The following is a 21,416-nucleotide window of genomic DNA, read 5'->3' on the forward strand; positions in this document are numbered from 1 at the left end:
TGTGTCATCTGTCAACAGAACTGGTGTCACGTGATGACGCACACAGACATTTCACACCTTGAAAGAAGCAGAATGAAGATTCTGGACCACAAGGCCTTTGTATTATAACTTGTTGACCTGGTGATTGTTATCATGTATCTGGTCATATTCTGGTTATTGGTTGGGTTGATGTTACCAAGTTTGAAAAATCCATCCAATCAAAGGAATGTCACCAATTTGAGAGGAAAGTGGGAAATGAACCAAAAGGTACTGAAGAACCAATGAATGACTCACACCAGGAAACCGTCTTACTTTCCTCCCATGACGTCAACCCTGTTTTACATGCCATGATGTTAACCCTGTTTTACCTCCCATGATGGTAACCCTGCTTTACCTCCCATGATGTTAACCCTGTTTTACCTCCCATGACGTCAACCCTGTTTTACCTCCCATGATGTTAACCCTGTTTTATCTCCCATGATGTTAACCCTGTTTTACCTCCCATGATGTTAACCCTGTTTTACCTCCCATGATGTTAACCCTGTTTTACCTCCCATGATGTTAACCCAGTTTTACCTCCCATGATGTTAACCCAGTTTTACCTCCCATGATTTTGACCCTGTTTTACCTCCCATGATGTTAACCCTGTTTTATCTCCCATTATGTCAACCCAGTTTTACCTCCCATGATGGTAACCCTGTTTTACCTCCCATGATGTTAACCCTGTTTTCCCTCCCATGATGTTGACCCTCTTTTATCTCCCATGGTGTTAACCCTGTTTTACCTTACATGATATTAACCCTGTTTTACCTCCCATGATGTTAACCCTGTTTTACCTCCCATGATGTTAACCCTGTTTTCCCTCCCATGATGTTGACCCTGTTTTACCTCCCATGATGTTAACCCTGTTTTACCTCCCATGATGTTAACCCTATTTTACCTCCAATGAAGTTAACCCTGTTTTACCTCCCATGATGTTGACCCTGTTTTATCTCCCATGATGTTGACCCTGTTTTACCTCCAATGATGTTAACCCTGTTTTACCTCCCATGAAGTTAACCCTGTTTTACCTCTTATGATGTTAACCCTGTTTTACCTCCCAAGATGTTAACCCTGTTGTACCTCCCATGATGGTAACCCTGTGTTATCTCCCATGATGTCAACCCTGTGTTATCTCCCATGATGTTAACCCTGTTTTACCTCCCATGATGTTAACCCTGTTTATCTCCCATGGTGTTAACCCTGTGTCATCTCCCATGATGTTAACCCTGTTTTACCTCCCATGATGTTAACCCTGTTTTACCTCCCATGATGTTAACCCTGTGTTATCTCCCATGATGTTAACCCTGTGTTACCTCCCATGATGTTAACCCTGTTTTACCTCGCATGATGTTAACCCTGTTTTACCTCCCATGATGTTAACCCTGTCTTATCTCCCATGATGTTAACCCTGTTTTACCTCCCAAGATGTTAACCTTGTTTTACCTCCCATGATAATCCTGTTTTACCTCCCATGATGTTAACCCTGCTCTATCTCCAATGATGTTAACCCTGTTTTATCTCCAATGCTGTTAACCCTGTTTTACCTCCCATGATGTTAACCCTGTTTTACCTCCCATGAAGTTAACCATGTTTTAACTCCCATGATGTTAACCCTGTTTTATCTCCCAGGATGTTAACCATGTTTTAACTCCCATGATGTTAACCCTGTCTTATCTCCCATGATGTTAACCCTGTTTTACCTCCCAAGATGTTAACCTTGTTTTACCTCTCATGATAATCCTGTTTTACCTCCCATGATGTTAACCCTGCTCTATCTCCAATGATGTTAACCCTGTTTTATCTCCAATGCTGTTAACCCTGTTTTACCTCCCATGATGTTAACCCTGTTTTACCTCCCATGATGTTAACCATGTTTTAACTCCCATGATGTTAACCCTGTTTTATCTCCCAGGATGTTAACCATGTTTTAACTCCCATGATGTTAATCCTGTTTTAACTCCCATGATGTTAACCCTGTTTTATCTCCCATGATGTTAACCATGTTTTAACTCCCATGATGTTAACCTGTTTTATCTCCCATGATGTTAACCATGTTTTAACTCCCATGATGTTAACCCTGTTTTATCTCCCAGGATGTTAACCATGTTTTAACTCCCATGATGTTAACCCTGTGTTACCTCCCATGATGTTAACCCTGTTTTACCTCGCATGATGTTAACCCTGTTTTACCTCCCATGATGTTAACCCTGTCTTATCTCCCATGATGTTAACCCTGTTTTACCTCCCAAGATGTTAACCTTGTTTTACCTCCCATGATAATCCTGTTTTAACTCCCATGATGTTAACCCTGTTTTATCTCCCAGGATGTTAACCATGTTTTAACTCCCATGATGTTAACCCTGTTTTAACTCCCATGATGTTAACCCTGTTTTATCTCCTGTGATGTTAACCCTGTTTTAACTCCCATGATGTTAACCCTGTTTTACCTCCCATGTTGTTAACCCTGTTTTATCTCCCATGATGTTAACCATGTTTTATCTCCCATGAAGTTAACCCTGTTTTATCTCCCATGATGTACACCATGTTTTATCTTCCATGATGTTAACCCTGTTTTACCTCCCATGATGTTAACCCTGTTTTACCTCCCATGATGTTAACCCTGTTTTACCTCCCATGATGTTAACCCTGTGTTATCTCCCATGATGTTAACCCTGTTTTACCTCCCATGATGTTAACCCTGTTTTACCTCCCATGATGTTAATCCTCCTTTACCTCCCATGATGTTAACCCTGCTTTACCTCCAATGATAACCCTGTTTTATCTCCAATGCTGTTAACCCTGTTTTACCTCTCATGATGTTAACCCTGTTTTATCTCCCATGATGTTAACCCTGTTTTATCTCCCATGATGTTAACCCTGTTTTACCTCCCATGATGTTAACCCTGTTTTACCTCCCATGATGTTAATCCTCCTTTACCTCCCATGATGTTAACCCTGCTTTACCTCCAATGATAACCCTGTTTTATCTCCAATGCTGTTAACCCTGTTTTACCTCTCATGATGTTAACCCTGTTTTATCTCCCATGATGTTAACCCTGTTTTATCTCCCATGATGTTAACCCTGTTTTATCTCCTATGATGTTAACCCTGTTTTACCTCCCATGATGTTAACCCTGTTTTATCTCCCATGATGTTAACCATGTTTTATCTCCCAAGATGTTAACCTTGTTTTACCTCCTATAATGTTAACCCTCTTGTTCTATTGTTAGTAAGGGATATTTTGATCGGCTATCGGCTATAAAGAGAGATTTTTTCACAGTTATCGGACATTTTTAACTTGTAATTTGTGTACCTTGATGAAATCTATGTATAATGGAGCAAGTTCTGTATGTATGTATGTATGTATGTAAAAATGTATGTATGTATATATGTATGTATGTATATATGTATGTATTTGTATATGTTCTTCCTTCACCCACTGGATGGACAGCTGACCTGACGTCACCCACAACTGTATCCTGAAATACTTCATCTAAAGTGCCCAGAGGACCCAAAGGATGCCCCCCCTCCATCCCCTGAGGACCCAAAAGGCCCAACAACCAAGAGGACCCAAAAGACCCCAAAGACCCAAAAGACACTGAAGACTAAAAAGACCCAAAATACCCCAAAGGCCTTAAAGAGCCAAAATATCTAAAATAAGGCCCAAATGCCCCAAAGACCTAAAAGACCATAAAGACCCAAAAGACCACGAAGACCCCAAAATGCCCCAAAGACACAAGACCTCAAAATACCTAAAAGACTCAAAACACCTGAAATAAGATCCAAAATACCCCAGAGACCCAAAACACTCCAAAGACCTAAAAGACTCAAAACACCTAAAATAAGACCCAAAATACCCTGAAAACTGAGACCCCAAAGACCCTTAAATACCCAAAAGAGCCCAAAATTCCCCAAAGACTCAAAAGGACGAAAATGCCTCGAAGACCCAAAAGACCGAAAAGACGCTGACAATCCACAAAACATAAAAGACCACATGGACCCAAAAGACCCGAAGGAACTAAAACACCCAAAAGAACCTGAGTACCGAAAAGACTCTGGGGACCCTGAGCACCCAAAAAGTCCAGAGGACCCAAAAGACCTTGAGGATTAAAGAGACCCAGGGGATCCAAATGACCCAAGGACACAAAAGACCCAAAGGACATAAAAGACACAGGGCATCCAAAAGACCCCATGGACCGAAAATACCACAAATACACAAAATACCCAGAGAAGCCAAAATACCGAAAGGACCCAAAAGACCTGACAGACCCAAAATACACAACATGACTATCATGGACCCATGGAAATTCTGCATAATGTAAAATGTAACTTCAGGTCCTTAACCCACCACACCCAAACTCTGTGCTCCCCTCCCCCTTTCTTCAAATCCTAAAACCCCTCGATCCCAACTCTGTCTCCCTCTCTCCCCTCCCTCCCCAAAGCCAACTGTGTCATCCCCCTCCCCTTTCTTCTTCAAATCCTCAACTGCCCCAACCCCCAAGTACTCATTCCCCCCCACCCTCTTTCTCAACATCTCAATCTCTCTCTTCCAACTCCTTGCACCCTCACCCCAACTCTCTGTCCTTCCCTCCCCATTTCTTCCTATTCTTAATAACGTTACACAAATATACACAGGGAACTTTGGTACATGAGAAGGCCATTTGGCCTATCATGTCTGCGTTGTTCCTGTTCCCGTTTGTTAAGAACAATGTTAAAAGTAAATAAAGATGGATGGTTGAATTCATAATAACTTCCCCCTTTCTTCCCTTATCCTCACTATAATTCACGGACCGGTGTTTGTGTGTTTGTTTTTTTGTTTGTCTCATTAATACTCCGACAATTGTGGGCCATTTCCGTTCAGACTTACTACATCGGACCAGCATGACCCTAATTAATGTATTGGGTGTTTTTATCTTTGCCGGTGGTCTTGGGGGGGGGGGGTTGTGAGATGGATGCCAATTCTCTATATAAATGTGTGTCATGTAGCACCTCCTCCAGGTGGGGGAGGGTATGACTAGTCTCCACCATTTACAGGACAATATTCCTGCCCCCACGTTTTCCAGTGCAGTGAGGTGTTTTGAATTATAAGCAGTCGGTATGTTTTTCATTCATGCACATAACTACATTGGTTATTTATTTATTTTGCCTCTACACAGATGTCAGTTGCCTATACACCGCTCAAATAAAGGTGTGCGTCAGAAGAACGTGTTGCATGCTTGGTACAAGATCGCCCATAGGGCAGGTACTCTGCTAGTTTAAAGTAATGCAGCAATTGCCAGGTGTATTGTTTTCAGCGTTCTATGTTGCAGTAATTACCTCTGTTACCAAAGGTGAACCAAAGTTGTGTTTTCACTCGTTTGTTTGTGAGCAGGATATCTCAAAAAGTTATAGACGGGATTCAGACAAAACTTGGTGGACAGGTTGGGTGTGTGATAATGATGAATTAATTCACTTTTGGTGAAGATCTGGATTTAAGAACATTTATTTTATTTTTTATTTTTTAGAGTGATTCTTCAAAATATATATATATATATATATATATATATATATATATATATATATATATATATATATATATATATATATATATATATATATATATACTATATGAATGGCAGTCCTTCTGTCTGTGTCTGTCTGTCTGTCTGTCTGTCTGTCTGTTTTTTTGTGACGAATAACCTCCTAGACCAGTGAACCGATCTTGATGAAACTTTGCACATATATAGAACTAACATTCAGCTCCAGGATGTGCTAAGTGGCTCTCCATAAAAATGAATATATATATATATATATATATATATATATATATATATATATATATATATATATATTTATATATATATATATATATATATATATATATATATATATATATATATATATATATATTATATATAATAAAATTTCCATTAGGAAAAAAAAATGGCTTTCGAATAGTGCACGGGCGTATTAATCATAACAAAAGGCTTCATGGTTAAAAACGCTAGGGCTTTTTGAAATACAAAATGTTCGTATTCGTTGACTTTTTAAACATACACATTCTCCTCCTGTTATTTGAATTCTCCAACTGCACACGCACGGCAACAGCTAACTCCTGGTCGATCTGCTCATGAAAGAGCCAGTCAAGCGGAGGCAGCTGCTGAGAGAGGGAGAGAGGGAGAGAGAGAGAGAGAGAGAGAGAGAGAGAGAGAGAGAGAGAGAGAGAGAGAGAGAGAGAGAGAGAGAGAGAGAGAGAGAGAGAGAGAGTCGTCTTACTGCTGATATATCTGCTCATCTACGATATAAATGGCAGTCCTTCTGTCTGTTTGTCTGTCTGTCTGTCTGTTTGTTTGTAACCAATAAGCTCCCAGACCAGTGAACCGATCTTGATGAAACTTTACACACATATAGACCTAACATTCAGCTCCAGGATGCGCTAAGTGGCTTTCCATAAAAATTAAAATATATATATATATATTAAAAAAATGGTTTTCGAATAGTGCGCCGGCATATTAATCGTAACAAAAGGCTTCATGGTTAAAAACGCAAGAGTTTTTTGAAATACAAAATGTTCGTATTCGTTGACTTTTTAAAGATACACATTCTCCGGTTATTTGAATTCTCGAACTGCACGCGCACGCTAACAGCTAACTGCTGATAAATCTGCTCATGAAACAGCCAGGCAAGTGGAGTCAGCTGCAGAGAGAGATAGAGAGAGAGGGAGAGAGGGAGAGAGAGAGAGAGAGAGAGAGAGAGAGAGAGAGAGAGAGAGAGAGAGAGAGAGAGAGAGAGAGAGAGAGAGAGAGATAGCGAGAGAGAGAGAGAGAGAGAGAGAGAGAGAGAGAGAGAGAGAGAGAGAGAGAGAGAGAGAGAGAGAGAGAGAGAGAGAGAGAGAGAGAGAGAGAGAGACATCTTACTGCTGATTTCTCTGCTCATGAACGAGCCAGGCAAGCAGAGTCGGCTGCAGAGAGAGAGTCGTCTTACTGCTGATATATCTGCTCATGAACGAGCCAGGCAAGCGGAGTCGGCTGCAGAGAGAGAGGGAGAGAGAGAGAGAGAGAGAGAGAGAGAGAGAGAGAGAGAGAGAGAGAGAGAGAGAGACAGAGACAGAGACAGAGACAGAGACAGAGACAGAGACAGAGACAGAGACAGAGACAGAGACAGAGACAGAGACAGAGACAGACAGACAGACACGCCTAACTGCAAATAAAGTGCCACACCGATGGGCGAGAGAAGCACAAAACTCACGTTCCAGCTTTCTACGTCCGGGTTTTGGCAGGACATCGACAGTTGCCACTGCTGCTAGAAACATTGAGTGGCTCAAGGCCGCCTTCAACTATGACTTCTCTGAGGATTACGGCAGCATAAAGCCTTCCTTCCATAAATCTGAGGAATAAAAGAAGCCTTCCCAATTTTCTCCATACAACTAATGCCTCAGTCTAACTTGCGTGAGGAAAATAGGGCAAATTTCCCGGGTATTCCCAGGTACTTCAGCTAGTGTATATGTATATATATATATATATATATATATATATATATATATATATATATATATATATATATATATATATATATCTAAAGTTGTGGACAGATTGGATGAAACTTGGTGGATGGGTTGGTTCGCTGACAAAAACAAGTCGATTATCCTCACCGAAATTTTATTCACAAATGGCTTCTTTCTCGACCGATTGGCTTGGGGATCCATCTCCATAAGGCAATTCTGGACACTATGGCTGCTCAAAATCACCAAAGGATGGTTCTCCCAGGTCCGCCGTTAGACCGGTTGAGGGTGATTCTTCTCTCGACGTGAGGCACAGGCACTTCAGCATTGGTTTTGAATTTGCTTCACCACTCCTTTGACCCCATTCCTTTTGCTGGGAGGCCAAATAATGGATATTCTATCCAGCTCAGACACCCACAATGTAAAATTCTACTTTGTGCAATAACAGCTGCCAACTGATGCAGACATTCGTATCTCTGATCTCTTGTACCAGCTAACAAATTTTGGTTAATTTATCAGCAACTTTGTCCTGAAAATTCGAACTGTTATTGATCTTCGTTTTCGTGACAAAATCAAAGTTTTATTTTCAATTGTACTGGTTGTGAGTCTGTTAGTAATCGATGAAATTACATGACATTCATTGAGCATACTAACCACCTTGGGAAGCAAAGAAGCTGATGTTTTAGGCATTAAGCCTTCATCGGTTTCTCCAAAGGGTTAATAAAATACAGCCTGACTAACAGGCTAATGTTTCAGGCTGAAACGTCAGGTTTTGCTTCCAACGGTGGCTGGCATACATACCTCGATCAGCATCATAATGATTTAATTGATTGGTGTACCTGTCCGCCGATGCAGATCGATACTAACGTTTACCACAAAGACTAGTTCTGCATTCTGCTCGTAATCGGTTCATGTACACCGACCTTTCTGGCAACCTGAGTTACTTTTCACTGTGCCAACCTGAAGCTCACTGGATCCATCTTGTATTCGTGATATCAGTGACTCGCCACGATGCTGAGCTGTTTACGCAATCATGTCAAATGTGTGCTTTAATCACTTTGGCAGAACCATTTCCAAGCAGAGTGTGTGAGTGCACAGCAGAGTAAATGAGCCCAAAGTGACTCAAGAATATTGGAGATAGTGCCTCTCGAAATGGGGATAGTGCCTCTGGAATATGGGTGGTGTCTGTGGAATATGGGAGTAGTGTATCAATGCACACCTGAAGAATCGCTCAATAATTCATCCATTTCTTTCTGGAACCTTGTATCAAATTTCTCAAACTTTATGAAGTGCTGCCTTCCATTGGCTTTGGACACTGTTAGTGTCAAACAAATTTATTCTGAGGTTTGTAACTATAATTGCATGGAAAGTGAGGGTTGGATGTATGGGTAGAGCATCGTAGATTGAAAACGTGCTTTTTAACCGCATGGGTATTTTGATGGATTAAATTGGTGGAACATGTTTCGTTGATAAAACAATGTTATAATTGATCAAAGATCTTAGTTACTTTAATTCACCTGCCACCCATTAACAGATTAACCTACATTAGTTGTGTTTTGAGATTTTTGTCTGATTTTATATGGGTTCTAGTGTATTGTGTGAGAGTTTTCTTTATCTCTTCCTTTCTACGCTTCAATGCCTATGATTCTATGATTGGTCATCCTGATGTACTATGACCCATGATTGGACCTCGTAATGTACTATGACCTACGATTGATCCTCCTGATGTACTATGACGTATGATTGGTCCTACTGATGTATTATGGCCTCCTACGAAAGCATAGGATATAGAAGAGAGCGACTATTTTTGTTTATAAGAGAAGTAACTATGTTTGGGTTGCTGCTGCAATGTTAAAATTCACTCCATACTGGTACAAATAGAACAAGAAAACGAGCAATCAGATATTGCAGACCCTCGCCAGGACTTGTTTTGTGTGGTGTTTGTGTACTGGTATGTTATGTAATTAATGAGACATAACTAGAACTGTCACTTTATAAGTGCTGGCAGTGATGACCGGGTACCAAGACGTCCCGCTTTGATTGGACACCTGACCCTGACCCATGACGTTAATTGTTATTCAATTGAATATAGAATGGGATGAAAATAAATTCAATTCGAATCAAATGGAAGACCAAATAGGTACACAGTCCTGCATTGGAGGAAAGGATTTGGGTTTCAGTTGCCATTCCTCTACCTTTACCCTCGAACCTGTCCAGGCACAGCCAAGTGAGCCTTATCAAAGGAGAAAAAAAAAATCAAAAATAACCCAGGTCAAAAAATAAATAAATAATTCTGGCTGCCAGACAATGTGTCCGATCAGTTTGAAATTTAAAACCTATATTCCCTGTCATTATTCGATCATAATTGTGAAGTTTCACATCAATTGATGAAGCGGTTCAAGAGAAAGACGTTTTTATAAGATTCTCGCTCAATCCAACATCGCTGGCAGATCATGTGACATCAATTATTCTTTAATCTTGTACACACATGCCTTGGGGAACATTTGTGTGAAGTTTCCCTTCAATCTGTCCAGCCTTTCTGCAGAAGAATTTTTATAGGTTTGAGGGTAAATCCAATATGGCTGACAAACCATGTGTACTATGACATCACATGTGTGAAGGTTTTGTTCCACATGGATACACTGTTATACGTGTGATGTTTTGCCTCGATATGTTCAGCCGTTTCAGAGATGATTTTTGAATTTTTTTTTTTAACAATATGGCTGCTGAACCATGTGATCGATGACATCATCAATTTTTTTTTGTGGACCAATTTATCCCGTGATGACCTACAAAAAAAATGTTATCACTGGTGAAATGGATTTAAATTTTATTGCAGTTTTATGTGTATCTGAGTGTGAGTACGTCATCAAATTACGATCTAAATGTTCTAACTATTGTGGTTACCTGCAAGCCAATATATCAGTACTCACAGGTGTATTTAATTTACAGGTTATCAAGTCTATTGAGGAAGGTTATCGGCTCCCAGCACCCATGGACTGCCCAGCAGCCTTGCATCAGCTAATGTTGGACTGCTGGCAAGCTGAACGGGCTGCTCGTCCGACATTCACACACATCCTCACCACTCTAGACCGTCTCATTCGCAACCCTAACAGCCTGAAGATCATCGCCAATGCAACGAGCAGGTGCGATGTCGCCAAAGTGGGGCCCAGGGGCACAGGATCACGGGGTAGTTGTACAACTGTATTGGCTTACTTTTGTTTTGAAGACATGTTTCACTAGTATCCATAAGCAAGGTGATGACTTGGTTTTAAGAATGAGTCATCAATTTATAACTGAAATTTATTTATTTTTTAACAATTTATTTATTATCAATTTATTATGAAGCCATTGCTGAAAAATACACATCTAAAAGCTCGTATGGAATTTGTGAAAAAGCATCTTAATGATACTGCAGACATATGGAGAAAAGTTTTGTTGTGAGACGAGACAATAATTGAACTTTTTTCAAAATTCAAAGCGTTACATCTGGCAAAAGCCAAACATTACACATCACCCAGTCAAAACCATCCCAACTGCCAAACATCGTGGTGGCAGCATCATGTTATGGGGCTGTTTTTCATCAGCTGGGCCTGGCAAGGTTGTCAGGATAAAAGGGACAATGGACGGTGCAAAGTGCAGGAGAATCCTTGAGAAAAAACCTGCTTGAGTCAGCCATGCATCTGAAACTGGGTGGGAGATTCACATTTCAGCAGGACAATGATCTGAAACACAAAGATATAGCCACACTGGAGTGTCTGAATAATAAGAAAATAAATGTTCTTGAGTTGCCCAGTCAAAGTCCTGACTTGAACCCAATTGAACATTTATGGTGAGACTTGAAGATTGCAGTCCATGGACGATCCCCATCAAACTTAGCAGAACTCGAGCAATTTTCACGTGAAGAATGGGAAAGATTTCACCATCAAACTGTACAAAGCTGGTAGAGATCGACCCACAAAGACTCGTAGCAGTCATTGCTGCAAAAGATGTTTCCACCAAGTACTGACCTCAGGGGCTGAATCGTTTAACAACCAATGAACTTTGATATGTACTTGTTTTTTACAGGTATTCCTCACATTTAACCTCCTTCACCTATAACAGTGTTTCGTTTGATCTCTTCAGTTTTGAATAAAAAAGTTAATTTGGAATAATTGTTTCTTCATAATTAGTAATTAATCTAAATGTGATATTATTGGGAGGGGTGAATAGTTTTACAGGCCACTCTATATGCAAGAGGTGTGTCTAAATTGAGACAGTTAATATTGAGAAGACGAAGAGAAGGTAATTGGCTTTTTGGGAGACTAAGGAATGGCAAGGAGTACAAAGAGAAGGGAAAGGAGATACGAGTAAGGGGAGAGAAATTAAAGAGCATGACTGAGGCCGACTTAGAGGGTGGTGTAGACAGGAGGGTTTCAAAATTCCGATGAATTTCCACATATGGTAACTAGAACGGGCACTCAGTAGAGCGCATACCTTCGCCAACGCTACATTTTGCCCCCCCCCCCCAGAAACCGTTGATTGTGAGGGTATTTAATCCCATACCACATCTGCCATCTCATATGTGTTATGATGGCTTAAAAACCTTAAATTTCCTGTGTCATATCGTATATCATAAGATTGGGCATTGAATTCCCAACATTTTGGCATTAGTTGCTTGCAAATTGGATAAAAATCGACCACACTATGGCAAAATGACGATTTTGACCTTTTCATGACCTCGACCTTGACCTTTGTACTCTTAATTTTGTAATTGGTATTAGAGTGTGGGGAACAGAATACTCAACATTTTGGTGTTGGTTTCATGCAAATCGGATAAGAATTGACCGTGTTGTGACTAAAACCGCACATTTTGCAATGTCGTGACCCCCCCTGACCTTTGACTCCCAACCGTTAATAAGGGTTATTACGTCATTGTGTCATGTCACATATCACAAGATGGGGCATTAAATTCTGAACATTTTGGCATTAGTTGCATGCAAATTGGATACAAATTGACCGCGCTATGGTAAAAAAACGATTTTGACCTTTTCATGACCTTGACCTTGACCTTTGATCCGATCGCTCCCAAAATCTAATCAAATGGTTCTCGGATAATAACCAATCATCCCACCAAATTTGCTGCGATTCAGTTCAATACTTTTGGAGTTATGCGAATAACAAACAAACAAACAAACACACATATTCACAAATAAAAAATAAATACACAGCGATCAAAACATAACCTTCGCAACAAAGTTTGCGAAGGTAACTAGATGATCCGTAAAGAGTGATAATCCCTTCATCAAGGCTTGATCTGCCCAAGCTTGGAGAAAGTGAGCAGAGAGTGAGCATTTGGTATGTTTGGAATATTTATATGGGGTTGTGAGGGCTTGGTAAGATCATGATCATGTCGTGCTCAGATAAGTATGTGGAACTTCTTGTTTTTTTTAACAACGATCTTTGGCTTATTGGTGGAGCGTTTATAGTCATTCGTGTATTTTTTGGGTTCGAGATAGACTTTGTGTTCCAAGACATTCGATGAATACTCGATGGGATTGTAATTAGACAAATCAGGCTGGTGAGAGAAGAGGTTTACGGTTACAGATCTGCTTTCCATATCGACCAAGCACAGTCTGCACTTGTTGTTGTCACACGTAGCGAAAAGCTGGATTAAGCAATTGGTTCACTTCAGTCTGTTTGTCCATCTTATCAGTTTATGATCGAGGACCAACTTATTTAAATGGCACGTTATAATTTAAACACGAATCGGAAGATGAATAGGAAGACGAGTCTTTAGTTTTAACGTACTTTGGCTTTGAACTTGTCCCGACTGCACATGTGCACAGAGAAGGGAGATCATTTTTTTTTTTTTTTTACTCTGTTTGTCTGTCTGGAAGTTTTTGAAAACCTTTTTTTGCCTGGCAAAAACAAAATTGAAAATAATTCCAAACAGGAAACTTACAGTTTTTAAGGATGTCATAAAGGACACAAACAACAGGCACGAATAACTAACGTAACGTGTTCGATGAGGTGATGTAATAGACACTGCGGAAAATGACTGAAAAGCCAGAATGTATTCATTTATACACTTTTACAATCTTTATTGTATTTAAATTTAATCATTTACTTGAAAACGGTAGAACACAAATCCTCTGTCATAATACTTCCACGAACCTCCAGTTTTGCAGTACTTCCGTTTAAATAAAGGTTCAATGTGGTGGTGTATAAGGATGGTATTCGGACTGCTTCTGGTCTACTTCGGTGGCAATAAACTTTCAATTTTTTTTTTAACCGATCGTTAAAAATCATCGTTTTATTAAAATTGAAGGTACATTGCACGGGATATCATGCTCTATGAACTCTCTAGTCGTCATCGTCATCGTCGTTGTTCTGAGATGGCCAATTCCATCGTTTGTGAAAGATTCAATCACCACTTGAATGGGAATAAGTGTTGCTCTTTTAACGTACAGGTTGGTCGTAGGTTTTTTTATATACCTGTTTTATCTGCCATCCTTGACCTACTTCAGTCCCAATTTCAGGCCTACATCCATCCATTCAGATGCTCCTAGCTCTGTCCACCTCAAAAAATGTTCCGACAAGTTTTCAAGGTGACCTCTCGTGTCAGTTTGATTTTCATGTCCATATGGTACCTTTTGCTATTTACCTAGAATTGCCAGATTGCCTGTTTGGTGTATAATTAGCTGTCCATTTTCATTCGTTTGTTCTGTGTCCATCTGTTTCTGGAATATCCCCGAAGACCGCTTGCCATTCGCTCCTTATATACTCATCCAGTCCATCTCAGGTTATTCTAGAGTTTTGTACTTTGTAAAGGATCACACTGTGTATCATTCAAATGGAAACGCTCTGATCTTGTTCAGTGTTGATAATTGTATTACTTGGGTCAATGAAGGACGCGTGTTGTTTATAATTATTTATTTTACAAGTCTAAGAACTCTACATCTATTGAATTGCACTCAGTTATGGAATTTTGACTCACCTCTACCCCTCCCTTCACTCCATATACCTTGTGCTGCTTCTCCTTCTTATTTTTCTTCTTCTTATCCTCTCCTTTTTATTCCCTCTCCTCCTCACTTCTTTTTTCTCATTAAATTTTAACAAAGACATCCCCTCTCTCCTCCACCAATCCAACTGGTGCATATACAATATGTGTACAACATGTAATAACATTATAAACCTCACCATGATATTCTGCACATTTACATCTGTGGCCATTTGAATAATACTTACAAGGCATGTTTGTCAACTCATTTTTGGATGCTATTGATACAATGTTTGAAAAAGTAACTGAAACTCGAACTTTGTCAGAGAAGGGAATCAAGTGGTTCTGGGGGTGTCAGCAGCGACCAGACCACTCTCGTGGGACATTTGTTTCCATCCTGATAGTGCAGCAGTCTCGGGCAAACGTGGCGCAAGTGATGCTGTAAACTGGGAGGGAAGAGTTCCCATTTGCCAGATTTCCGGTGAATTCCAGCAGCAACAAACCCCATGCTGAAATTAATAGCTTTTAAAATGCACTTTAATTGAAGCGATGTGGCATTTCAAAGAGGGCAAAAAAAAAGAGAGAGAAAGACGAAACAGAGAATGCAGCTAATGCACATCCTTAGAATGTGTTGCTAGAAATGACACGGCAGTTATTAAACCAGAGATTGATCAAACGAGGATGGAATGAACAACACATCCCTTTGCTATCTGAATTCTTGCCAATGGTCGATGAAATAAATTAATTAATAAATAAATAATGGAAACTATTTGAGTCCTTCCAGGGATCTGTGTGTTATTGTGTATCACCTCCACCACCGAAAATAGATGGACGCGGACGTTATGTTTTCACTCCTGTCTGTCCGTCTGTCTGCGTGTTGGTCTGTGAGCAGGATATTTCAAAAAAAAAAGTTGTGGAAGGATTCGGACAAGAATGAAACCTGGTGGACATGTTGGATGTGTGACAAGGACAAACTGATTCAATTTTGCTGAAGATCCGAATTTGGATCCGGATCCGAGAATTTTTAAGATGTTTCTTCACCATTGAGAGATGGGGCCAAAAACTGCATATGTCGTGATATCTCAAAGCGTTGTGGATGAGTTATGACAAAACTAGGTGGATGAGTCGGTTAGGTGATAGAGGACAAGGTGATTCGATTTTGGTTACGGTCCGGATTCTGGACAAAATGTATACTGTTCAGCCTGGCGGACGTATGTTCTCTACCGAGTGCCGTTCTAGTTTTCAATGTGCTGCCGTGATGGTTTATTAATTTTTGAAAACGTTATTTCTGTATTCAAAAACAAGAACACCAATGAAGTATCATCAAATGGACTACCTCTTTGACTTTAACATATTGATTTTCTTTAAAAAAACCAAAACGTTTAAAAATAAATAAAATAAACGGTTATTTTACAATTCAGCAACCAAACGGCTTTCCTTCCTTAATCTGAGAAATATTCCGAGCACCGTCTCGTTGTGAATATGCCATACTGGCTTGAAGAGCAGATGATTGAAGGACATTGATGAGCGAGTTTGAAAAGCAGTTATCATTGTGCAAGAGTGAATGCAGTGTGTGATCGTGCTGGTTACAGTAGTTATCTCTACAACCGTTGCTTCATTTATCGAGTTCACAGTTAAGAGGAAGATAATTTTGGCTGTCATACCAACTCACACATGTTCTAATCTATCTTCCCGTCCTTCTCCCTTCCTCGTCCTTCTCCCTGTGGCGGGTGTTTCCACAAAAGACCTCGGAACCCGTTTTTCGAACAGTCGGCGGGCGGTGTGACGGCCTTCACGTCGGTCGGTGAGTGGCTCGACGTCATCAAGATGGGGCGATACAAGGATAACTTTGACACGGCTGGCTACCGCTCGCTGGATGCAGTTGCTCACATGACCCCTGAGTAAGTGGTACCCCGAGAGGCGATGGTTTAATTAATTTTGGGCCTCTGGATGACCTCTGCTGGGTGCCAAAATGAAGTACTAACGTCAAAAGTGGGCATGTTTTAACGGTACAAAATTTTCATTTCAATCACCGCACATCCAAGCCTGCTGAACCACACAATCACCTCGCCAGGCCCAATGTGCTGCTTTCGAAGCAAGTTGATGGTGTTTGTTTTGGCTCTGCATGTCATTTCTTCATCTGCTCAGCCAGTACCTTTGTAATTTCACTCTGTATGCTGGTTAAAAAAAAAAAAGAAAAATTCTCATATTTGATCGTTTTAAAGTGATTATTGTTTTTGGACAAAACACACCCGACCCAACGAAACAGCGTCAATATGCTGATAAATCAATACCTTACGAGATGAACGACATGATGAACCTCTTGTCGAAATGCAAAGAACCGCAAAGACATGTTTGGAAAATTTTAGGCAGTATTGTGAGCTCACAAGAAGATATGTTCTTAAGTTGTTGCTGTGTGTTGTGTTAGTTAATGAATCAACGGTTGATGTCATTTCACACATTGTGACATGCGCATTGAGTCATCTAGGATGTCGGCATGAAATGTCAGCATCCGAAGGGATATCAAGAGCCATTTCAGTTCAGGTTATCACTCCCTAAAGTCCAAGTAAAACTGCTCGACATCTCGAGTTGAACACGACAACATTTAAACACGGACATTCCCATGTGTGTTTAAGTGTCCACTGATCTTGCTTCAAGTTAGCGCCTCGAAAGATTATAGCGTAACGTTATTTATTAAAAAGACATTCTGGCAAATATCTTTTCACGCACTTATGCTGATAGAAGAGGTATTCAATTAATTTGTTAATTTGTCACCGGAACGGACGACGTACCTCTCCCTACTAGCTGCCTTAGTCTTCTCTGACATTTTCAAAAGCAGAAGGAATCACGATTTTGAAACACGTTTGTAATGCATGATCCTTGTTATTCCGTTTGGTAAAGCTTGTCCATTCCAGTGCCTGTACACTGTACGTCAACTAAAGAATGACGATTTTCTATTTTTTGTAAAAGCTGTTTTTTGTGCCTTTGTAAATAAATAAAACAAACAAACAAAAAAACAACAACTCCAGAAACGATGTTGTGATATTGTCTTCTGATCCATCCTGAGTTTCATCATCCAACCCTGCTTTGCACTCATCATTGTTGTTGCATGCTCACCGTTTGCACTCTCCATGTTGTTGCATGCTTACCGGGCATGCTCACTGGACATTCTTGGGGAGATGAATGAAGCATGACAAGTGTCAGGCCTTTCCACAAGCGACTCAAACGGTGCAAAAAAATTAAAAAACGAGAAACAAAATGAACTGTCTGGGGGTTGAAAGTTTGCTTGCATGCTAAGAGACTTTGTTCTGAACAACCATTCAGCTGAGCTTCCTGTCTATAGAATCAAAACAGCACTTTAGTTCCACAAACTAAGATTGTTCATGGCAGCAGACACAAAAGCAGTGAGTACTCAGTACTGTGAGGTGCGTTTTGACCTCAAGATCAGACATTCCAACAATCGAATCCAAAAAGTATTCCCAACACTTGTTCTCTTTGTCTTCACATCTCCGACCGAGTTTCCGCTCATGCATTGACATCACGACGCGTGCTCCTTCGTGAATTATTGAAATGCGCAGCAGCTTGCGAGCTCGGTGAGTGTGGTCGGTCGCTCTTGAGGCAAATATTGAACAAAACTAAGAGTATTAGAGATAGTAAGGAAATGTCCCCATGGATATCATCATCATGCACCTCTTTCTCCTGCAACTCCCATCGCACCTTTCTTCCTTTCTTGCTGCACGTTGCATTTTCACCCATTTCTGCTTCCCATGAATCCCCTTTCAAAGTGACATGTTAACGTGCTGGAAGCACCTTCGAAATTCATAATATGCATCTAATTGCATTTGTTTGGATATCTTTTGCAGTTATAAGTGTAAACTATCATTATTGCATCATGTTTAAGGGCTTTCAAATGAGCAATGAAAATGCAGTAATAAAACTATTTCATAGCTTGCCTTGAAGCACTAAATACCGTCATTTCATTCGAGGAAACCACCGATAGAGTCTATCATCAAAACTTGGAGGGTTTCAGTATATTGAGGTTGCTGCGACCACCAATGTGGGAAAAATACAACTATAAACCGAGAAACCCAGACATAATCACCCCCCTAAATCCAACAAATATACATTGCTTGTGATGGTGCTCATTCTCTCTTTCCTGCAGGGATATTCGGAGGATCGGTGTCAACCTGGTTGGCCACCAGAAGAAAATCATGAATAGTGTGCAGACCATGAGGGCACAGCTGGCGCACGTGGGTGCTGCTGGTGTCAAGGTGTGAGTGCAAGATCCGTCGACCATTTGTCTGCTCAACCCTGCCAGCTCCTCTATGTCGATGCGTTTTACCAAATGCCGAATGTGGGTTATGGGAATGGGAGTGTCAAGTTTGGTGCCTGAAACCGGTGGTCCGCTGTTGTAAGTGACCACCTTTTGTGAGGTCTCGGTGCAGGCTCTTTGCATTTGTTCTGGAGACCGTACTCATTTAAAAACCAAGCCGAGCTCACGTGGCATATCTGCCTTCTCAACAAACCTGAGAACCACTGTCGGGAGTTTGACTTCACCGCAGTTGACATGTCACATTGTAACTCACGGATGCAGTGGATGCCCTAAGTTGTTCAAACGGGCCGATTATTCCTGAAGCTGACTGTTCGATTGCTGTAATCTTTTCCCTGTCTCTTCAGGCATCAATCTTTCAATGACCTGTTTCCACATCACTCCGTGTACCTATGTTTGTTTGTCATTCTCCGAAACTAATTGTGATCATTTTCATCACCAGACATAATTGCATTACTCCTTTTAAATAGTGCAGTCTCTCTGACCACGAACAAGCAGATCGATTCACAAAATATAAGGAAAAAGGAAAAAAGACTGTTTCCCTAATTGCTTATGTTCATGCATCGGTTGCATTGCCATTTCGTATTCCTTGGATCATGTGGTTCTCTGTCGTGTGCTGCCTCCTGGGCATCAGAATGGTTTCCTGGGAATGACACAAACATAAAATGTATTTGAGAGAGTGCTGGGAAGTGTTAGCACAGGAGTCTGCTTCACATGGAGTATTCTTCGAAAGTTGTTACCCGAGCTTAGCTCGGGGACATACCGTCATATGATGCTCTGAAAGATGGACTAGTACTTGGTGGGTTGTCATCCTTGTTAGTAAACGTAGTCGAATGTTGGGATACACCCATCATGCTTGAAGGGTGATCTCTTTGGTGTTAATGACTTTAGAACATTGCTAAGACTTCAATATTGAGTCGTTTAAAAATAAAAAGGTGACATAATAGAGAAAACAGTACAACATTAAAGGAAATATCAGCTAGCGTAAGAATTATATAAGGTGTTTGTAAATGCTTGATGCAGAGGGTCAGTCAGATATCTGAGAAGTGCAATACAACACACATCACGGAAGGAAAAAAAAAAGGAGACTTTTCAGCTTGTGAAGGCATTTACGTAAATGTGAGATGTATACTTCCTCGACTTGTTTGCTCGTCCCAGTATGGAATCTGCATTACAGTTTGGGCTTCTCTTAACAATTCCCATTGATTTCACTTAGTGTCTCGTAGAACATTGCACAATAACAAGTTTTACATTTATTATTTTGAATGAGTTAGAGACTGACAGGATGGCGCTAATGGAGTGCACTTACTTTTGAGCTGTCACGTCTGGGTTCGATTTCTGATCCGACTATAAACTGCTGGATTGGTGCTTCCCAGGCAGGGGCATCGTATCGCAAAGTGTGCCATCCTTCGGGTGCTGACATTAGCTCGTCGACCTTAAAGATCCCACAGTGTCTTTCGTGAAGTGTCCGTGAGTTTGGCCGGCATCCTGAACAAAATTCAAATCTCTGCGATCTTCAGTCAAACGTCAGGCCTGGCCATCATATCAAGGCCATGAACCACTTGGGCCAGAATCGCTCCCCACGATTAGGTTGAAATAATTTAAATTATAATTGTGCCGTAAAAAAATATTCCCAGTAAGACGTAGCATTTGACGATTGATGAGATTATAACTGCATTCCCAATTTATCCACAAATCATTTCCTTCCTTGGCTTTATGCAGTGATTCTGGCCATTTCTTGTTGCAAAATATTCTGCAGGTAATTAAATTTCCTTCTGATTGTGAAAAGCTCCAGCTTTGGCCAATCTCTGGCAGAGGCATGCCATTCCCTTGGATGTATATCGCAGTGAAGAATCGATGAAAAGCACAGCATCTTGAATATGAGGCACAGACGTGATATTCTCAGCTACAAAAAAAATTACACACTCAAACTGAGTTTCAATCAAGTGATAACACACCTGCTTAGGACAATGATAGCATCGTCCATTGTTGGGGTGGAGATAACCTGCTGGGCATCTTTTTATTTTGCGCCTAAGCAAATGTGATGGTGGAATTACTCTTGTATTGTAGTTTAGTGGGGTAGGGAGGGTGGGGTGTGGGAAGGGGAGGGGGGGAGAGTCCAAGGCACAGCATTAAAATTATTGGATCGCTGGCGTCACGTGATCTTTCTGTATGTAATAGCCTGTTTTAGGTGACGTTTATTTCTATACGGTTTGTGCTTTTGTACATTATATTCCTTCGGTATTCTGCAGGGCGTTTTAATTTATTTGTCCGAATAATATTGTATGTATTGTGTAAGAAGGCGATGAACTTTTTATAATCGAAGAAATGTATATTTTTTTGCACATTAAATGTGTGTCGAATAACTACGTGAGCTCTATGTCTGTTCGATCAGCTTTCCCAATCACTTGCATGACGCAGCCTGTTCGGTGTTCCCATGTGAGCACTTGCCTCATGATGCTCTTTTCATTTGTCCTTTGCTTCCTGTAATGTTCTCATCCTGCCTGTAACCAATGTTCAAGCTCCTCCATCAGTGTTGGATCCATCCATCCATTGGGACGATACTCTGCGCAGAGCATTGGTGCTGCAGATGCATGGTGTTG

At 40.6% G+C, this 21,416-nt stretch overlaps 1 protein-coding gene across 1 annotated transcript in view; it reads left to right on the forward strand.

The window, feature by feature from the left end:
• LOC147035889 (ephrin type-A receptor 5-like) overlaps positions 1-21,196 on the forward strand; it is a 158,991-nt gene extending 137,795 nt beyond the window's left edge. Inside the window, exons 16-18 of the mRNA XM_085847921.1 lie at positions 10,454-10,647; positions 16,229-16,384; positions 18,646-21,196. Coding sequence (XP_085704047.1) covers positions 10,454-10,647; positions 16,229-16,384; positions 18,646-18,760 — 465 coding nt within the window. The 3' untranslated portion in view covers positions 18,761-21,196. The remainder of the gene's footprint in view (positions 1-10,453; positions 10,648-16,228; positions 16,385-18,645) is intronic.
• The last annotated feature ends 220 nt before the right edge of the window (positions 21,197-21,416 follow it).

The sequence above is a fragment of the Eptatretus burgeri genome, chromosome 1 (assembly GCF_056783735.1).
Source record: "Eptatretus burgeri isolate ZD-2024b chromosome 1, Ebu_testis_v1, whole genome shotgun sequence".
Lineage (NCBI taxonomy): Eukaryota > Metazoa > Chordata > Myxini > Myxiniformes > Myxinidae > Eptatretus > Eptatretus burgeri.